We start from the raw sequence: 18,732 nt of genomic DNA on the forward strand, positions 1-18,732 counted from the left end.
AGCAGGCAGCACATTTGATGCACATTTTATATGCATTGCTGTACCTGTTTGCAGCTCTACAAATCTGTTTCTGATGGGACCTGTCTCTCCAATGGTCCGTTCGACTACTGAATGTGTCCATCAGTGCCTGTCTTGTAGCTTCTGTCCATTTTACAGAGTCAGTCAGAGTCAAATGTCCCTGTTACAGCTTATGTTTAAATGCCTTTTCAATTAGATACATAAGAATAATATAGCCTGCAATTGTCTTGATTATGATTACTTCTGTTTCAAGTGCTTAACCTCATTCTTTTTATTCTAAATTTGATTTAAATAAAAATCAGAGTTTATAATAAGTCAGTTCAGTTCATTATTTGTCCAGCTGGAGTCGCCAGTAAAAGACGGACGGAAGGCACATATTTACGGCAAGTTTATTTTTATAAATCACGATGTGTTTGTGGGACATTGCTTACGCACATTGCAATGCCCGTTTTGTTCATACTCAACGTTTATACATCAGGCCCCAGGGCTCTCAGACTTGCGTGTATATGTCCTGAGATTTCTCCTCCCAGCCGTATTATGTTAAGTAGAGCACTTTGGCTCCTTGAGGCTGAACTCTATTAGCATGATTTATGTGGATGCAAAGCCATTCTGTACGTCAGTGTTGTAAACAAGTGTAGGCATATATCAAGTCATGTGTAACACACACACCCACTCGTGCACTGGGCATAGATACTGGGCTGAACAAAATGCATGGCCTGGTGCCAGTGTGAGAGAGTTTCGGGCAAGTGCTGTGATATTGTTAATAAATCTAACTTAGATGATCTTGTACATGTGCCCTGCAGATTTAGGGGCTGTTCAGACCACATGCTAGACAAAATCTAGACACGGTGAAACGATTTGAACAGAATGCAGGTGCTCACTGACACATTTTCTTTACTGTTTTTTTTATTTTATTTCAAAGCTCTTTGTAACTTCACACAGTGTTTAAAAAAAAATATTTGAAGAACTATTGTGATGCAACAATCAAAGATGTTTGACTGCATGTACAAAAAAAAAGACTGACGGATAAAAAATAGTTTTGACATATGGCCCCTTAAATGTCACACAGTAAGAATGGGTTTGCAATTATAAATCATTCATAATTTTGTGATTCATATGCAATTGTTGTCTAGCTAAAATGTGTTTATGAATTTATAGCTGTTATGGAGTTATATAATATAAGCTGTGTAATTTTAAGCTATTACTGTAAATATATATACTTAATATAGTAATGGAAAAAGTATGTGGAACATTAAAAAAATATATATTTGGACTATTGCATGTTTATATGAGAGAAAATAATAATAATAAATTCACATGGTCACAAAAACGTATTCCTGTGTGAACATCCCCTTTAATGTTAAGTTTTCTGTTATGTATTGAATATTGATGTTGCTGCTTTATAACTATGTGTGTATATATATATATGTGTGTGTGTGTGTGTGTGTGTGTGTGTGTGTGTGTATGTGTGTACACATGTGTACACAAAATGTATAGTCAGGACATTAATAACATGAAAAATTACTATTACAATTAGAATTATTATTGTAATTTTTTTTTTTTAATCCTCCACATTTGCAGATCTTTGGCAATCTAGCGGTCAGTTTGTCCAGATACTCAGGTGACCTTTCACCCCACACTTCCTGTAGCACTTGACCTTTCACCCCACACTTCCTGTAGCACTTGACCTTTCACCCCACACTTCCTGTAGCACTTGACCTTTCACCCCACACTTCCTGTAGCACTTACCATAGATGTGACCGTCTTGTCGGGCACTTCTCACGCACCTTACAGTCTAGCTGATCCCACAAAAGCTCAATGGGGTTAAGAGCCGTAACACTCTTTTCCCATTATCTGTTGACCAATGTCTGTGTTTCTTTTCCCACTCGAACCTTTTCTTTTTGATTTTCTGTTTCAAAAGTGTCTTTTTCTTTGCAATTCTTCCCATAAGTCCTCCTGAGTCTTCTCTTTATTGTTGTACATGAAACTGGTGTTTAGCAGGTAGAATTCAATGAAGCTGTCAGCGGAGGACATGTGAGGTGTCTATTTCTCAAACTAGAGACTCTGATGTACTGATCCTCTTGTTTAGTTGTACATCTGGTCTTCCATGTCTCTTTCTGTCCTTGTTAGAGCCAGTTGTGCTTTGACTTTGAAGACTGTAGTTACACCTTTGAATGAAATCTTCAGTTTTTTGGCAGTTTCAAGCATTGTATCGCCTTCATTCCTCAAAACAATGATTGACTGATGAGTTTCTAGAGAAAGATGTTTCTATTTTTTTGACCGAATATTGACTTTAAGACATGCCAGTCTATTGCACACTGTGGCAAGACAATGTTCAGCTTCATTTAATGAACTAAATATCTTTCAGCTGTGTTTGATATAATGGCAAGTGATTTTCTAGAAGCAAATTATCAATTTAGCATGATTACACAAGGATAAGGTGTTGGAGTGATGCTGCTGTCTAGATATGATCAAAAATGACTTTTTTTCAAATAGTGATGATGCTGTTTTTTACATCAGTAATGTCCTGATGATACTTTGTGATCAGTTGAATGCCACTTTGGTTCTGATTTCCTTCTGAAACAGCTAAATCTGAGCATTATTCCAAACTTTTGGTTTGGGGGGGGTTTAACAACATTTTTATTTAGCTACAAATAAATACATAAAATGAAGCATAGAGATCACTGCAACATTATTAGGTGATGACTCTTAATAATCTTAGCTGGGCATTTCCCAAAAGTTGATCATAGAGACTATTGGTGCCAACGGTTTCAACGATCTGCTTAGGCTGGGAAACGCAGCCCTCTGCAATTGAAGCAATAGGCAATATAATATACTGATTCTTTTACCATGTTGCTTTAAGATTTGCTTCTTCTGCTCAGCTTAAGATTGTTCTCCAGTTCTTCCCTGTCGAGGGTTTTCACTGGGCTGCGTGCAATTACATTTACTTATTGTTACTTAATTTAATAGTGATTGAGCATCTAATAACATTAGCATAAGTGAACAGAGCTGTACATCTCATAACACACTTTATTTACTATCACTTTTACCATGACTTAAATCAATACATCAATGAATTAACATTCATTTCATAGGTTAATTTACCTTGGAGTAAATGTAGGTGTCGTTGCAGATGTTATATAATCATTTGGGAATGAGAGCTGACACAGTTTAATCCATAGCATGCTCTTCACCAGATATATTTATATATTATTTAAAATCACTGCGGTTATCCTCTGAGTAACTAGTGTCACTCTTTATTATTCTGTTAATTATATACTATTATAATTATATCTATTATTATTATTGTGATAAAATCCCACTTAAAAGTACTCAAACACACATTACTTCCATAGTCTGTCAATGGGAAAATGCAAACATGTGTCAGAGTAATGGCAGCAGGGCAACGGTTGCTAAGACAGGATTGGTCAGAAGCACTTTTAAGGTGGGGTTTGGCGAAGGGTCAATTGACAGCAATTAATTTTAAGTACGTTATTTGTCGTTTTGACTAATCTGTAATATTTTACAAATGGTTTTATTGATATTACATGTTCAATGGTGCACTTTCACAATAATGGTAAACGGATTGCACTTATATAGTGCCTTTTATTAAAAAATAAACACTGTGTCCCATTCACACTCACATTCATACACCAATGACAGCAGAGCTGACATGCAAGGCGCTAGCCTGACATTGGGAGCAACTTGGGGTTCAGTGTCTTGCCCAAGGACACTTCGGCATGTGGAGTCATGTGGGCCGGGAATTGAACCGCCAACCCTGTGATTAGTTGACAACCGGCTCTACCAGCTGAGCCACAGCCGTCCACAATAATCCACCGACCTTTCATGGGAATTCATAGTATGCATGAGGTGTATCCTTCATGGCCACTCACAACCCACAATTCTTTGCTTCAATGGAAATGAACATCATTTGTCTAAATAAAATGATGACAATTTGCCTGAAAACATGATGTTCAAATGCAAGTAAGGTTAATTCCCAAGTTGAAGTTCCTCCGTAGAGTATATAACATGTATAATTATAGTAATATATAATAAATATAAAGTATTAGACTAAAAGTGCACCCTTTTTTCCTATTTTCTTTACTCTTTACATCCCTTCAAAAGGGGCTTTTTTCCCTTCTCACTCAAAGCGCTTGTTAAAGAGTGGCGTGCTGTCATGGCAACCATATGTTCTGTTTCCGTTTGTCCTTCGAAGGCCGTCTCCTTTAAATGAGGCTTGTTTAAAGGAGGATGCTCGGTATACTGCAGCCTTCAAAGGACGCGTCCTACCTAGCATGCAGCCTTCGAAATGAGACACTGCTTTTGAGCTCGCATCTACTGAAAATGGAGACACTCAGAAATGCTCCCTATTGTCGCATACTTTCGAAAGCGATGACGTTATGAAACTAAAAACAGGGTTTTCATACTTAAACGGATTTGAGTGGATTTGGTCTCATTTTCTTCCAAATAAAATAAAATTTTTAACAACACACAAAGTTATTTGTTTCAAGTTTATATGAACAGATTTGGACATTCTGGAATATTCAATTATATGTCTTAATTATAAATGATAATGCATATGTTGATTTTTAATTGCCTCCTTCAAAAACACTCCATAAATCTATCATCAAAGTAGTCCGGGATGCACAGACATTACACTCGCTGTTCACTGAAATGTTTTCCTTCCCGACCTCTGCAAGCTCATATCCGTGGTTATTACTACCTGCCCATTTGCTGGAATCTCTTATGCACACACGCTAAGTCACTTCAGCAATCACGATCACTAAACTTTTAGCTGCTTCTCCACCCACCGGACACAAAAGCACCCTGAGAGCCGCTTAACAGCATGACCTTTACTCTCTCACTCAGACACCCTTAAGTGTCACTTTAGCTCACTCAATAGTTTTGGAATGATAGGATGATGCACTCCGTAAACTGTTTCAGTGAGTGTGGAAGCTGTGGTTTGTTAACATAGTACCTGTAACGTTTGAGAGAGCTGACTGCACGGTGTTCTAAAGATCAGACATTACAGGAATAGGTAACCTGATCATAATAATAATGAATAATTCTGTAATTATTTACTCACCCTCATGTTGTTCTAAACCCCTATGACTTTCTTTCTTCTATGGAACATAAAAGGTACATTCCATATGATGAAAGTAAAAGAGGACTGTGGAGCCAAGTTCCAAAATGATAAAAAAGCAACACAAAAATAGCACAAATGTTGTTCAATAGACTTGTGTGCTATAGATTACAGGTTTACAGGTTAGTTTTTTTCTATCCCATTTCGTCCCCAATTTGGGATACACAATTCCCAATGCACTCAATGTTCTCGTGGTGGCGTAGTGCCTCAATCCGTGTGGCTGAGGACGAATCTCTGTTACCTCCGCGTATGAGACCATCAATCCATGCATCATCTCACGTGGCACGTTGAGCGCGTTACTGCGGAGACATAACGCGTGTGGAGGCTTTTCTCCGCGGTATCCATGCGCAACTCGCCACGTGCCCTACCGAGAGTGAGAACCACACATTGTAGCGAACACGAGGAGGTTACCCCATGTGACTCTACCCTCCCTAGCAACCGGGCCAATTTGGTTGCTTAGGAGACCTGACTGCAGTCACTCAGCACACCCTGGATTCAAACTCATGACTCCAGCTGTGATAGTCGGCGTCAATACTCGCTGAGATACCCAGACCCCCGATTACAGTCTTCTTAAAACACAAGATAGCTTTTTGACTGAAAATCTACATGTTTGACCGCTATAGCTCTCGGATCAAATCAAGGCATTAGATGTACCACATCTGTTTTGACGTCAAAAACATTTGGTCACAAGACACACCAGAACCAATGGTGTTTAAAGGAGGTTCAATCCACATTAAGCTCAACTGGCAGCTTTTTTGGCATAATTTTGAGCACCAAAAAATTATTTAGTCTATCCTTATTAAATAAAATTGTAAATTGCTGTAACAGGATTACATTTACAATTGAAGTGAAGAGGCAACCACACACATAAAAATACACATTGTTTTAAAAGAACAGCCACAAGGCATAAAATCTGGGATTTGCCAGCATTAACCAGATTACAGGTATTACCGGTGTTACGTCGTCATAACAACAGAGTTGTAATATTGGCTAGAACTTTAGACAGATAAGGTTAGTTAGAAATAAAGAATGTGTGTTTTATGGACTGGCCCCATTCACTTCCATTGTAATCTTTCTTGTAATTTTTTTTTGTTTTTGTAATTAACATTGTGCCACTTTAATGTCAAATGGCATCATTGTGCCATTTTTGTAATCCTAGCAACATTTGTATTCAATTTAAAGTAGCGCTTGAACATTATCAGTGAATAACAATTAAAATTTCTTCCTGTTCCTCACTCAGAGGCTTAAATTTATTTACTTAATATTTTGCAATATTGTTTTCAGAGGTGAAAAATTCATACAGGTTTTAAACAGCATGAGTGTGATTAAATAATGACAATTTTAATTTTGGATTTTTTTTTTTTTTGCACATGCCTCATTCCCACCTGAGGCACATTCCTAGCTTTGGAATTTGTTGATTTCTTGTCCCTTATATCATTTCATTATTAATGCAATCTCCAAATCATCTCTTTTGACTGATTTGAACCTTTATTAGCACAGCACCCCAGTGTAGCTTACATGATTTTTTTACAAAATAAAGTCCAGCAACCAACCTGTAGATAATGCATGCGCTGTTCCGACACGTGTCGCAGTTGGCCGTGTCCTGTCCGGTCCGATAGGAGAGTCTGCAAGAAGATAAAGAGAGAAGACGAGTCATTACACAGACCATTCAGTCGCTCCGCCTACCCCTTCGCCGCCTGTCTCATTTCGTTCTGTTGTTCCTCATTATCAGCTCATGGTCGATACTCACAGCAGAAGAGATATGTTAGCATTCTTCAGCCCGGCCACGTTCGTGAGCGTAATCAGGAAAGGGCGAACAAAACGGCCTTGAAATCCTTTGTGTTTTTGTATTTGGACGTTACAGAAATGTCAATGTACAAAATGATGCCCTTGTGCTGCTTTTTATTGTGCTGTTTATTTGTTTTGTTTTTTAGCAGTGTGCTTGGAGAAACTAAAATAATTGGAGTGAGTAATTCTCTAACCAGATGTATTTGGACCGGTAAAGTTCACCAAACTAATGCAAATTCTGCCATCATTTACTCACCCTTAGCCCCTAATGGGAGAGGGAGGGGGTTTCTGAACTATAATACATCATACAGAGAGAGGGAAAAAAGGTGATCAAAATAATAATAATTCTGTCAAAAAATAAAATAAAAATAGTTTTGTTTTTCCTGTTATTACTGTAGTTTTACTACAAATATCATGGTTAAAACAAATCCATTGTTTAAAGTGTAGTTAATGTACTAACTTGTACGATTAATATGGTTTTACAACAAATACCTTCGATTCTACTATGGTTACTGTAGGAAAACTAAGGTTCATTTTGTTAGGGATAGATAAAGCTGTTGTGAGGAAATACAAAAACTATTTAAAGGAAAGCTGAAATGGATTGAGAGGGAATGCAAAAACAATTGGGGAAACACAAAACCTTTGTAGAAGCAAAAATGTTAAAAGAAACGAAACATTGCGAGGGAATGCAAAACTGTTATGAGGGAACGCAATTTTATTTTAGAGGGAACCCAAAACTATTACAGGTATATGCAAAACCTTTTTGAGGAAACACAAAACTGTTACGAGGGAACGCTAATCTATTTAAAGGAAATGCAAACATTGTGAGGGATCACAATTTATTTTTAGAGGGAACACAAAACTATCACAGGTATATGCAAAAATATATTCGAGGGAACGCAAAACTGTTACAGGTATATGCACAAATATATTGAGGAAACAAAAATTGTCTAGGAAACACAAAACTGTTGCGAGGGAACACAAAACTACTTAAAGGAAATGCAAAGAGATTGCAAGGGAACACAACTATTAAAAGGACATTTTTGTAATTTTTAGGGTGAACCGTTCCTTTAATCCACACTTAAACATTGTATGAATGTCATTGCATTGCATAACAAAATATATGACCAGTTACAAGATTTCTTATCACAGAAAAAAACATTACATTCCACAAATTAGTAGTATGTTATAGAACAATAGACGCATTGTTCAAAATTAAGTCACTTTCTGGTTGTCAAGTGTTATTGGAACATGTGCGTTGCTCATGTGAGGCACTGTATTAAATGGCAGCTCTGAGATCTTGTATTGCCATCGGCTGACACAATCATTGGTGATTGGTTCACTCAGGAATAGAATGTGACAAGCAGATATGCATTTCAATGTACATGGAGTACGTATGGCCACACCCCCCTCCGGCCTGCTGTGTATCGTGGAATATGATCTGACAGTAGAGTTCAAAGGCAAGAATGACCAGTGGAGACCTCATCCGAGGCATCATCAGAAGGCTACAGGCTCGATTTGATATGAGCCTAATGATCAAACTAGATGGGTGTGTATAGTTTGGTGTATGAGAGCATGATAAATGCATGTATGTAGAACCAACTGTGTTGCCAAAATATAGTCAAACTATATGTGTGTGTGTGTGTGTGTGTGTGTGTGTGTGTGTGTGTGTGTGTGTGTAGTGTTTTTTGGCTTATAGCGTGTTACATAAATGTATAGATCTATCCCCTCCGTAATCCCACTTAAGGTCGTCTTGTTTGCTTTTTCAGTATTTACTTTTAGGTCTCAGAAGAAATTGTGTTTGTTTTTGTGTTTTAGCTTTGAGTTTGCCCTGTTTACTCCCTCAAGCGAGATCACTCTACAGTCACTGAGCTGAATATTAATAAATCGTTGATACGTGCTGAAACAAATAGCTGAAATACAGTTCTTTCATCATTTTACTGCCGGTTGTGGTGTATAGTGTCCATCTCTGCATTGCTTTCATGGGTCTGTATGGAGATGTCAGATCAGAAAGTTTGAGAAAGCTGTTGTCGGATATTATCATCACCTGTCGCCATAACGATTGCCTTGCTGGCTGGGAGCCACTGACCTTTTGACCCCTCTGGCTCCTCCATTGCAGGATACCTCAATGTCATACTGACAGCAAATTGACAGAGTGATCAATTCTAATGACTCTGGTGTCAGTCAGAGTGCATCATTGAGCAGCACATTAAAACATTTCCTGTTAAATTTACTGGAAAAAAAATGGCGGCTGTGTAGTGATGGGTCGTTCGCGAAGGTGAATGTTGGGAGTCAACTCTCATATCAGAAGAGCCGGATCTATTAATGAGAATATAAAACAAATTAAGATATGAATAATTAAATGACTTAAATGAATAGAATTAACTAATTTAAAGAAAGAAAAAAGAAAGAAACTAATATAGGCCTAAATGCTCAAGCGCACACATTCGTTATGACTGTCTGCTCAGGCTAACAGCCTCACCTGTTGTTCCTGTCAATCAGACGCAGTGTCAACCAACGAACCAATGATGCATGAGGGAGGGCGGAGCCAACATATTATGTTGTTCAGATTGTATTCATTTTGAATTGTTACATTTATGTGCACTTTGTTTGTATACGTTAAAAAGTGATACTTTAAATGCACATGTGAAATAGCATTCTTCTTTTTTCAATTTTTTTCAATTTGTGGGATGCTGCAGTTTTGCAAACTGTTATATTTTTTTTATATGGTGCAATATTCTATTATCAGTGCCGCTGCTCCCTATATGCAGACTACGCAGTCTGCGTAGGGCACCAACTCCCTAGGAGGGCATCAGAAAGTCCACAGGCTGCCCTTACTCGCACGTTATACGTTATTCAAGGACCCGAAAGCAGTTGCGGTACACAGACGATCGCTTCACGCTCCTATCATGCGACCATACAGCTGTGGTTACCAGAAATTCACCGTAAGAAATACGGTGAGTAACCACGTTCCAGACTTCACGGGATGTCATTTTGATGCCTGTATATTTTACTTTTCACTTTATAAAGTATCGTTAATCACCATAATAATTACAAAAGGTCACATGATGATCAGGGTAACATGTGAAATTAAAATAAAGCAGTAAACATGAACTAAACTACATTAAATATAAGACAGAACACCCCAAAGTACATAACTGAAATTAATAATAAGAAGAAACATAACTATTCCCAGAAAATATAATGAAATGAACTGTGTCATGCAGGGAATTCTGGGAATTCCCAATTGTTTTTTTTGTTTTGTTTTTTTACCGTAATTTTAACAATAATTTACTCTAAAATTACATGTACTCTCTTGTTAAGCATAATATTATTTTTTACTGTTAATTATGCAGAAAATCAATATTTATTGTATATTCTATGGTACTACCTGTTAACCAATAAATTTTTTTTTACTGTCGAATTTATGCAGTCTTTTACCGTTAAAATTATAGCAATTTTTTACAGTGTGCAGAGCTCTTTTGGCGCACTTTGTTTGCAGTGATTCTCTGATTTGTGGACTTTTCTCTGCTGGATAATGGGCCGTAGGACTGGGTAAAAATATACATTTACTGGTGTATCACAATCTTAATATCTATTCTTAAATCCCAAGATCAGTCTTTTATTCTATGTGCAACCCTCTGTAATGCAAATAAATCACTCGCATGTGTTACCAAATTGCATGCTATGCATCTAAAAAGGTCTGTGATTTGCCACTGGCTGGTAAATGTTCACATTTCACTCGCCAAGCGATTGAGTAATATAGTGGCGAAGAAGTTATTGCCACAGAGTAAAAGTTTGGTTTTACTCTTTCTGTGTTGTTGATGAACATTTACTCGTTCCATTCGTCATTAAATAATGTCTCTTTTAATGGCATTTCTGTTCCATACAGTCGATCGTTAATTAAAAACAACAACAAAAAAGGAAAACTTTATCTAATCACACACGAATGTGCAAAAGAAACCATGTATGTCTTCTCTCATTATACGTGCCGATTGGCTGATGCCGGTAGTCTTAAAGAGACCAATTTAGCACATGTTATAAATAGCAATGTAAATACTGATATTTATGCAAGTTAATATAACAAATATATATTTGCAGCATAATACAGTATATGCAATTTCAAGACATTAATTGATGGAATAGACTGAATTTGAACATTTTTCAGAACCTAAAATTATAAATCTGGTGGGAAAGTTCAATTTGTAAATTTAATAGTGGCGTAGTGGCTAAAACACAGGGCTGTTAATCAGAAGGTCGCTGGTTCGAACCCCACGGCCACCACCATTGTGTCCTTGAGCAAGACACTTAACTCCAGGTTGTTCCGGGGGGATTGTCCCTGTAATAAGTGCACTGTAAGTCGCTTTGGATAAAAGCGTCTGCCAAATGCATAAATGTAAATGTAAATATACAGTGAAAAAAAAGAATCTCCCTATCTATTTCCATCTAGCCAACTCTGTTTTAGTCAGTGACTACAGTCTAGACCTAATTTTGGCCAGTGACTCCTCTCACGCTGTCAGAGTTCGTCCCACTTGGCCATTAACGGCGATCTGTCTGCATCTTCGCTCACCGCCACCCCTGAGTTGTGCACCGGCCCCCTTAAAAGGTCAAACTGCTGGGCTCATTGTGAAAAAGACTGGGCCACCGACGGCCATTCTGTCCCTAATGAGCGTATGTGAAGTGCTGTTTGCTGATGCGTGGAGTGTATCTGAGGCTAGTTTCTGTAGCTAATGGGGACAGTGATGTATAGCGCTGCCGCTGGGAGCTCGGGGCTGGACAGGAGGGCAGCTGGAAGGCAGAATAATGTTTGGCACAAAGCACTGACTGCTGTTCTCAAAGGCAAACCGTACCCTCCGGAGCAGCTGGCACAGTGCGGGAGGTAATGTGAGAGTAATGTACAGAGGATTTGAATTATATTATTTATGAAAAGAAAGAGAAGACCTTTGGGACACAAGTAGAAGTCTCACGGATTGGGCCTTCATTATTAGAGGGCATATTTCTACATATAAAGATGACATTGATATTGTGTCCATTTGATTACTATATAAATAGATGTGATGAGGAATTAGTTAAGTAATCATGTTTGAAGTTTCAGGTTTATGTCTGACTAGGTTTATGTGGATGAGTTCAAACGCAGCAGACCCAGGCGCTTGGCCAACACTACAGTTGAAAATTCATGCATGCTTGCGTTGCTGTCAAGCTTGTCTTGTATAATCATGTCTTGGCAAAAAAAGATTTGTATGAGGCTCGTTGGATGTATCTCGGCACATTGCTGTTGAAATAAACACTATGTGCCACTCCAATAATGACTTCTATTCCATTTCACACAAATCCATGAGTAAATTGGCAGATTGTCAGTTCATAAACACTTACTTTTCGCCCTGTTCCTCATACAACGATATCTTATGACATGAAACAGTTTTACTGTAGTGCATGACTTGTAAAGTGATACATTTTAACATTTGCATTAATTACATTTACAAGCTTGTTCGAGCACAATCTCACTGCACGGTACCTCAACTTATAGAGCATTGCACTTGCGATGCAAAGGACCGGGGTATGAGTCATGAAGAGCGGGCGAGACGACACGTGAGCTAGAAGTGTCTTAGAAGCACCACAAAATGGTGTGTTTGCTTCAGCATTTGCATTTTACATCTCACATTTGCTTTTTATGACGTAATGGGCCAGGCTTAGGTTTAAACCTTGTGTGCTGTTCGGGTCTTTTTTGACCCGCTTTTGATATTTATTTATATATATATATATAAATATAAATATAATAACACACACATATATATAAATATATAAATATAATATACATATAAATATATACAATATAATATACATATAAATATATAATATATATATATATATATATATATATATATATATATATATATATATATATATATATATATGTGTATGTGGTACAAGACTTGGTTACTTATCTGAACACACAAAAATAAGACCCACTTTTGGAAATTAATGTGAAATACAAAAATAGTACAAAAATACAAAATATTTTTAGTTTTTGTCAAATAAAAATCAATCATTCAGATACAATGCAGAACACAGCCACACACAAATTAAGGGATAAGACTATAAAACATCCACAGTGCAGAAAACACAGACACACACACACACACACACACACACACAAGCACAGATGTGTGAGCTCTCATATACTTCCATTGATTTTACATCAGGCTAACAATATTTTCTATTTCCCAACTCTACCCCTAAACCTAAACCCATTACCATCACACAAACATGTGCACTTGATTTGAAGATCGACATCATCTGTTTAGGACCAATTTAGGAGCTTTTGTTTTTTTGTTTTTTACTGATGAGGACATTTGTCCCTCACAATTGTACTGTAAACCTGTCTATACCCAGTGCATCCGGAAAGTATTCACAGCGCTTCACTTTTTTCACATTTTGTTTTGTTACAGCCTTATTCCAAAATTTATTAAATTGATTATATTCCTCAAAATTCTACAAACAATACCCCATAATGACAATGTGAAAGAAATTGTTTTGAAATCTTTGTAAATTTATTACAAATAAAAAACAATCACATGTACAGAAGTATTCACAGCCTTTGCCATGACACTCAAAATTGAGCTCAGGTGCATCCTGTTTCCACTGATCATCCTTGAGATGTTTCTACAACTTTATTGAAGTCCACCTGTGGTAATTTCAGTTGATTGGACATGATTTGGGAAGGCACACACCTGTCTATATAAGGTCCCACAGTTAACAGAGCATGTCAGACCACAAACCAAGCCATAAAGTCCAAGGAATCGTCTGTAGACCTCCGAGACGTGATTATATCGAGGCACAGATATGGGGAAGGGTACATTTCTGCAGCATTGATGGTCCCAACGAGCACAGTGGCCTCCATCATCCTTAAATGGAGAAGTTTGGAACCACCAGGGCTCTTCCTAGAGCTGGCCGCCCTGCCAAACTGAGCGATCGAAGGAGAAGGGCCTTAGTCAGGGAGGTGACCAAGAACCCGATGGTCACTCTGACAGAGCTCCAGCGTTTCTCTGTGGAGAGAGGAGAACCTTCCAGAAGAACAACCATCTCTTCAGCACTCCACCAATCAGGCCTGTATGGTAGAGTGTCCAGACGGAAGCCACTCCTCAGTAAAAGGCACATGACAGCCCCTCTGGAGTTTGCCAAAAGGCACCTGAAGGACTCTCAGACCATGAGAAACAAAATTCTCTGGTCTGATGAAACAAAGATTGAACTCTTTGGCCTGAATGGCAAGCGTCATGTCTGGAGGAAACCAGGCACCACTCATCACCTGGCCAATACCATCCCTACAGTGAAGCATGGTGGTGGCAGCATCATGCTGTGGGGATGTTTTTCAGCGGCAGGAACTGGGAGACTAGTCAAGATCGAGGGAAAGATGAATGCTGCAATGTACAGAGACATCCTTGATGAAAACCTGCTCCAGAGCGCTCTGAACCTCAGACTGGGATGGTTCAAATTCAATCAGGACAACGTCCCAAAGCACACAGCCAAGATAACAAAGGAGTGTCTACGGGACAACTGTGTGAATGTCCTTGAGTGGCCCAGCCAGAGCCCAGACTTGAACCCAAGTGAACATCACTGGAGAGATCTGAAAATGGCTGTGCACCAACGCTCCCCATCCAACCTGATGGAGCTTGAGAGGTCCTGCAAAGAAGAATGTGCCCAAAAATAGGTGTGATACACAAAAAGACTTGAGGCTGTAATTGGTGCCAAAAGTGCTTCAACAAAGTATTGAGCAAACGCTATGAATACTTAAGTACATGTTTTTTTTTTATTTATTTTTTTTTAGATATTTGTATTTGTTAACTTTAAATAATGCATTATGTATCATGAACTAACAATGAACGGTATATGTTACAGCATTAATTAATCATGGTTAATTTTAATTTAACAAAATAAATCTGTTTATTCTTAGTTCATAAGTTAAAGGAATGTTCCGTGTTCAATTCAAGTTATGCTGGTTCGACAGCATTTGTGGCACAATGTTGATAATCACATAAATATATAATTTTTTAAAAACTTTCATTAAAAAAATGCATTAGTATATGATGAAATTAACATTAATCCACATTGGTGGGACCTGAGTCGCTCAGCGAGTTTGACGCTAACTGCCACCCCTGGAGTTGCGAGTTTGAATTCAGGGTGTGCTGAGTGACTCCAGCCAGGTCTCCTTAGCAACCAAAGTGGCCCGGTTGCTAGGGAGGGTAGAGTCACATGGGGTAACCTCCTTGTGATCGCGATTACTGGTTCTCGCTCTCAATGGGGCGTGTGTTGAGTTGTGTGTGGATCGCTGAGAGTAGCATGAGCCTCCACATGCTGTGAGTCTCCGCGGAGTCATGCATAATGAGTCATGTGATAAGATGCGCGGATTGACGTCTCAGAAGCGGAGGCAAGTGAGACTTCTCCTCCACCACCCGGATTGAGGCGAGTAACAGCACCACCAATAGGACCTACTAAGCAGGGATGTAGTGGAGGGTAAACGCACGTAAACGCCGTTTACGCACCTCCCAAAATTCGGAAATAGCGTTTACCCACCTCCAAAGTGGGTTTATCCACCTCTAAATTGCGTTTATCCACCTCTAAATAGATAGTTCCTAAGCCATTTTAAATTAAGCTTATGTCGTTTTAGTTTCATATTGTTCATTATTAGTTTCATAGGTTGTTAAACCTAAGACTAAGTCTTTCATAATGCGCTGCTGCCAGTGTTTCCCATGCGCGTGCATCGATATTGACTACTACCAGCTATATACAGCTTGCTGACCTCAAAAATCCAGCTGTATTCTAACAATAACTTGGCTCTCCTTATTAGCTAGGCTCCTTGCATGCTGGCTAATAAGTAATAACTGACAGTGCTGTGTTGGACAGATTTATGCAGCGGTGTTCCATGACGGAGAGAGAGCGCGAGAGGTACGGGTGTGAGAGAGAGAGAGAGAGAGAGAGGGACGAGCGAAAGGTAGCCTAGTGCTGCGCGAATGCGCTACGGCTCTCTGCAATCAAATACGATTTTAAATAGGCTTAGTAAAAAATAAAAAATAAATCGAAAATCAATGTGTGGTGGTCAGCGTTGATATTGTGGCGGGCAAAAATTATTTGATTCAAGCTTGTTAAATGTGAATATGTTCTAGTGTCTTCTCTCCTCTGTGACAGTAAACTGAATATCTTTGAGTTGTGGACAAAACGAGACATTTGAGGACGTCATCCTCCTGGGCTTTTGGGAAACACTGATCCACATTGTTCTGACATATTATAGACCAAACAACTAATTGATTAATCGAGAAAATATTCAACAGATTAATCGACTATGAAAATAATCCCAAATCCCTAATCATTATGTACAAGTGCATTGCATTGGAAGCCCTGGATATAAGCCTCCCTCTCTATCTCTCTTAAATATTTTTGTTCTCTCTGTTTTGTCATTTAGTAAACTTTATAGATTTCAACCATATTATTCCTTCTTGGGTCTCTTTAACAAGAACTTAGATTAATGTATGAATTGAATAGTGATTGTGTGACCTATGATGAGGGAACAACCAGTGATACCCTTGGTAGTACCATCAAATGATAGCCTATAGCGATGTCATCAGGATACACATACACCGGTAGGCAGTGGCCCACCTTACCGGGTGACCACGTCGTGGTCCACCAGAATTTATAGTTTACCCACCTCTTTTTTTACCACTACACCTCTGCTACTAAGTAGTGGGAATTGGGTATTCCAAATTGGGAGAAAAGGTGATTAAAAAAATATTAATCCAAATTAAAAAGTGTTGTAAAAGTTTTGTTCATTGTTAGTTCATGTTACCTAATGAATTGAATTTCGATGTATGTTTAATTCTTTGTAGGATTCAAAGTAAAACAGTCTCTTCCATTTCCTCGACTCTCTCTCAATGTTTGATTGGCTCAATTTAATGCATACCGCACTTTTAACTTATTCCTGCAATTTAGCTTCACGACCTCTAGCATCCCCTTTGATCCTGTAACATGTTTTCCACTAATATGCCTCTGTGTATACGTTTGTGTGCACGCTACACACTTAAGAACATGGTGTACAGATAGTACATCACACCAGCGGTAATGTAGCAGACGTAATTATGAATACATTTCACCTACGTCCTCCAGACATTGTCTTTTATCGAGCAAATGACATTTTGGAGTGTGGAATGAGAGTAATGTGCCGTATCCACACAAGCGTTAACCGTTTCTGCATTGGTAGCAGGAAACTACACTCTTTAAGTCCTGAGCTTGAGAAATGAAAACTGTAGTGCGCTGTCCTGAAAATTTATTAAAATATTACTTTGTGTAATACCCGTAAAAGCGTTAAACCGTGAGAAACCTTTGAAGCTTCCAGAGGTAATGTTAGAAAACTCCCTTGCTGCTCTGAGGAACATTTATTTTGTGCAAAAAAAGTTGCTTAAAGTGTATTTTATGGTGTTCCTGATATATACCGGAGTGGTGGTGGTGTAGTGGGCTAAACCACATAACTGGTAATCAGAAGGTTGCTGGTTTGACCCCCACAGCCACCACCATTGTGTCCTTGAGCAAGGCACTTATCTCCAGGTTGCTCCAGGGGATTGTCCCTGTAATAACTGCACTGTAAGTAACTTTAGATAAAAGCGTCTGCCAAATGCATAAATGTAAATATATATATATATATATATATATATATATATATATATATATATATATATATATATATATATATATATTTTTTTTTTTTTACTGAACAAAATGGCACAGTATGTACTTGTATTTACAGGAATATTTCACTTCAAAAAATGAAATGTCATCATTTACTCAACTTCATATTGTTCTAAAACTGTATGATTTTCTTCTGCTTAGTTTTTTAGGCTGCATGTTAGCATCAGTCTCTGCTTTTGTTTGTTTTTTTGTGGTGTTTGGAAGAAAGAAAAAAACATATGCAATTTAAGTAATGGTGACTGAGGCGAAACATCTCCTTTTTGTGTTCCACAGAGGAAAGAAGAAGGTCATATGAGTTTATGAAGATTGCAAACACTGAGACTTTCTAAATCTTCACTAGAATAATTGAGAATAATGCATTTATAGTATGGAAAGTGCTTGTGGAACTGTAGTTTTGTTCATCAGGCAGTGCTCCGTTTCCTTATAATTCATAGTCACTGTTGCTGATCGGATCTCTAATCAACTCCGTGATGATGATGATGATGATGATGATGTCAGTTCTCCTCTGGATCTCATTATTCTGTGTTTATGAAACCCGCTTGCTGTGACCTTAATTATGCGTCAGGTAGAAAAGTAGACATGCAGTCTTGCTGGTTATTAATGCAGTTTCTAATCACTGTCCTGGCAGGATTCCAGTGTTTAAGGCTCCACTGATATTTTGGGAAGTGTGTGTTTGAAAATTATGGAATGCGAGACTGTTCTAAAACCTAGTGATCTGCCTTGCCTGTAGTTGTAGGTGATTTTGAACACTCTGCATAGGCGTCAACTCAGTTTTTGCATTCTTTGAAGACTCTATATCTATAATCCATTCTTTATTTGACGTCCTCAAGAGTGTAAACACTGGCTCTGTGGGGCTTTCAAATCATTACTCTTCCAATATATTTTTAATGGGAATGATAACAAGGCTGTGATGGATAGACCATATCTTCAATGTCACAAATGGTATAAAGCTGTATAAAGCTCCAAGATCACATATGATTTTCCACAACTCATGTTGTCTGGAGTTCTATGTATACGGAATGTTGTTGGACAGATATTTTATCAATGCT

The 18,732-nt window shown here is 38.2% G+C and overlaps 2 protein-coding genes across 2 annotated transcripts in view; one reads left to right on the forward strand and one right to left on the reverse strand.

Moving 5' to 3' along the window:
- Nucleotides 1–18,732, forward strand: part of dock1 (dedicator of cytokinesis 1) — a 308,833-nt gene that overhangs the window by 146,299 nt on the left and 143,802 nt on the right. The window lies entirely within an intron of this gene.
- LOC127633719 (inhibitory synaptic factor 2A) overlaps nt 1–18,732 on the reverse strand; it is a 52,599-nt gene that overhangs the window by 13,193 nt on the left and 20,674 nt on the right. Inside the window, exon 3 of the mRNA XM_052112997.1 lies at nt 6,715–6,786. Within this exon, the coding sequence (XP_051968957.1) occupies nt 6,715–6,786 (72 nt within the window). The remainder of the gene's footprint in view (nt 1–6,714; nt 6,787–18,732) is intronic.

Source organism: Xyrauchen texanus, chromosome 40 (genome assembly GCF_025860055.1).
Source record: "Xyrauchen texanus isolate HMW12.3.18 chromosome 40, RBS_HiC_50CHRs, whole genome shotgun sequence".
Taxonomy (NCBI): Eukaryota; Metazoa; Chordata; class Actinopteri; order Cypriniformes; family Catostomidae; genus Xyrauchen; species Xyrauchen texanus.